At 41.1% G+C, this 3,353-nt stretch overlaps 1 protein-coding gene across 1 annotated transcript; it reads left to right on the top strand.

Annotated features, from left to right (window-relative positions):
* The first annotated feature begins 619 nt into the window (after positions 1–619).
* LOC121026524 (olfactory receptor 2A1/2A42-like) lies at positions 620–1,561 on the top strand. The gene has a single exon (XM_040469355.1). The coding sequence runs from the start codon at positions 620–622 to the stop codon at positions 1,559–1,561; it is 942 nt and encodes a 313-aa protein (XP_040325289.1).
* Positions 1,562–3,353: the final 1,792 nt, after the last annotated feature.

Consider the following 3,353-nt stretch of genomic DNA (forward strand, 5'->3'; position numbering starts at 1 on the left):
CAACTATGGACATTTTAACAATATTAATTCTTCCAGTCCACGAACATGGGATTTAGATACTGATAGAACTCAATCATGATTTCAGCTGAAGTAAGTGAAATTATTTTCTTTTCCAGAGACCATTCTCATTTAAAGCTCCTCTTATTTCTACTATCTAGAATTTCTCTTACATATTTTTACATATGTAGGTCTGAAACAATCCAGATTTCATGATTATTTTCTTTGTAATATGGTTTGATATTTCCTAATTCCATCACAGTGTCAAAGGCTCCATGTGGGTAATCACATAACATATTCCTCTCCTGTAAAATTAGATGTCAGATTAAGAATTTAGCTTAAAGACAGTTAAATTTGTTTAAATAGGTAAGCCTGCTTGCCTTCCTACTTTCCTTCCTCCCTTCCTCCCTTCCTCCCTTCCTTCCTTCCTTCCTTCCTTCCTTCCTCCCTCCCTCCCTCCCTCCCTCCCTCCCTCCCTTCCTTCCTTTCTTCTTTAATTCAGTGACTTCTTAAAGTTGTTTCTTAATAATTTTGTACATACCAAAAATTTATGAATAATAAAAAAGAGTTGTTTTAAAATAATTGTGTCATACAGCTATCTGGTTCTCTCTTTAATAGTAAAATGGAGAAAAATCAAACAATGGTTACAGAATTCATCCTACTGGGATTTTGTCTTGGTCCAAGGATTCACATAATCCTTTTTGGGCTCTTCTCCCTGTTCTATGCCTTCACCCTGCTGGGGAACGGGCTCATCCTGGGGCTCATCTGGCTGGACTCCAGACTGCACACCCCCATGTACTTCTTCCTCTCCCACCTGGCCATCGTCGACATAGCCTATACCTGTAACACGGTGCCCCAGATGCTGGTAAACCTCCTGAAGCCAGACCAGTCCATCTCCTTTGCTGGCTGCATGACTCAGACCTTTCTTTTCTTGACTTTTGCTCTAACAGAATGTCTTCTCCTGGTGGTGATGTCCTATGATCGGTATGTGGCCATCTGCCACCCACTCCAATATTCTGTCATCATGAGCTGGACAGGCTGCATCATCCTGGTGGTGACTTCCTGGGCATGTGGCTCCCTGCTGGCCCTGGTCCATGTGGTTCTCATCCTGAGGCTGCCCTTCTGCGGGCCTCATGAAATCAACCACTTCTTCTGTGAGATCCTGTCTGTCCTCAAGCTGGCCTGCGCTGACACCTGGCTCAACCAAGTTGTCATCTTTGTTGCCTGTGTGTTTATCTTAGTCGGGCCCCTCTGCCTGGTGCTGGTGTCCTACACACGCATCCTGTTGGCCATCCTGAGGATCCAGTCCGGGGAGGGCCGCAGAAAGGCCTTCTCCACCTGCTCCTCCCACCTCTGCGTGGTGGGGCTCTTCTTTGGAAGCGCCATTGTCATGTACATGGCCCCCAAATCCCGCCACCCTGAGGAGCAGCAGAAGATCCTTTCCTTGTTTTACAGCCTTTTCAACCCTATGCTGAACCCAATGATCTACAGCCTGAGAAATGCAGATGTCAGGAGTGCCCTGAAAAGGGCAATGTGCAATGAAAGTCATTCCCAATTGGAGTGACATTGGAATCACCAGACTAAGTGCTTGATCACTGCCTAAATCCAGGAAATTTCACTTATCTCATCTTAGGTATACCTAAAGGACAAGCCCTCCTCTTCCTTTGAATGAAAAGCTTTAGATATGTTGTATTCATTGATTATCTACAGGTGTGATTTTATCGGATACGATCTTTTTCTTTTATTGCTCATTGAATTTAATATCTGTGACATTAAAAAATGTTTAAGTTCATTTTCTAGGTCCCAAAGGTTGAACACAGTCTATCTCTCTTTCTAACCTAAGTATTTAAACTCACTAAACTGTATATATCATAAGACTTAGGGAAAAAAAGAAAGCTGCAGTGAAAGATAATGACCCTCCAAACCCAGAGGCACACTTGTCCATTATCCCAAAATTGTACTTGCCCTATTAAAGAATAACTGTTAAAGAAACTCAGAGGTATTTACTTAACGTATTGCATGATGGTGAGAAATTTTGTATGAAAATTAACTCACATTAGGAAGTAAACAAGCAGGCTGATTGAAAGAACAAAATTCATGCAAAGAATATAGGAAAAAGGAGAGAAGAAGGAAAAATTTGTAGACAGGATGGGAATAGTGCACATTGTTTATAGCTCTGGAGATAAACTGGTTACTCCTAGGTAACAAAAGAGCAAAACTGGGCATTCTCTCCTTGAATAGGCTGATAAGGGGTATCAAAGAAAACATATATTTAGGGTTGTTTGTGGATTCGCCAGAAAACTTTGAGTGTAAGCTGTAAGTTATCTAGATGTACAGAGTATCTCAATATGTGCTTTTCTTTTTTATGAGAGTCTTTTTATTAGCATGTCCACCTTGCTTGTCCACATGTACATAATTTCCCTCATTAGATGTTTTATCCTTGAAATAGGAAATTTGACCAGAGAACGTAAGTGGCTAGTAGAGTATAACTGGCTATTTTGGCTTGGTAATGCACTTGTTTTTACTAATTCATTCTACTTTACAAATCCAATGATTAGGGATGAATCCCATACATTTCAGGTGGCTTTGTAGGGTGTCACCTATAAAGTCCATTTTCTAACCTGCCTGGAGACTAAAATGGCCACTTTGTGTCCAGTCTTTTACAATTTCATATTAAGAGTGAATGGAACACTTGTTCAGAAGAATACATGTGTTGCCCTTCACTTGGGAATCAATAATTACTCAACCCAGGGGCACTTTGGTGGCTCAGTCAGTTAAGCACCAATTCTTGACTTCAGCTCAGGTCATAACATAACCTCATGGTTCATGGGTTCAAGTCCCACGTTGGCCTCTGTGCTGACAGTGCAGAACCTGTTTGGGATTCTTTTTCTCTCCCTTTCTCGCTGCCCCCTCCCCTCAAAATAAAAAAATCTTCAAAAAAATAATAATTACTCAATCCAATTCCTAATTACTGGGCAGCAAAGCTCACTAAATGTGAAAACAAAATGGGTTTTTATAATACTAACATTTTGGTTAATGGCTTTCCCAGTGCCATACTCTATGAAATGATAACACTTGACATGGACTATCTCATTTAGGCATTATAACAAAGCTGTGAAGAAGGTCCTATTGTCAGTTTGGTATACACTTACACCAGAAAGTAACAAGTATCTGGCCTTTATCTTGACAGTCTGGCTCCCAAGCCCTCAGTACTTAACAGTATGCACTGTGTGCCTCAACATCAGTGTTATCGATAAAGAACAAAGCTAAGTTATCCCAAAGGTGAATGTGTTACATAAGGAGGGCTTGTTTCCAGCCTTCTATGCCACAGTGAGTTGATCTGTGCTCTGTAAGGC

Source organism: Herpailurus yagouaroundi, unplaced genomic scaffold (genome assembly GCF_014898765.1).
Source record: "Herpailurus yagouaroundi ecotype Mexico unplaced genomic scaffold, PumYag 124236, whole genome shotgun sequence".
NCBI lineage: Eukaryota > Metazoa > Chordata > Mammalia > Carnivora > Felidae > Herpailurus > Herpailurus yagouaroundi.

Coding starts and splice junctions, on each gene's coding strand:
- LOC121026524 (XM_040469355.1), top strand. CDS start 620: ATGGAGAAAAATCAAACAATGGTTACAGAATTCATCCTACTGGGATTT.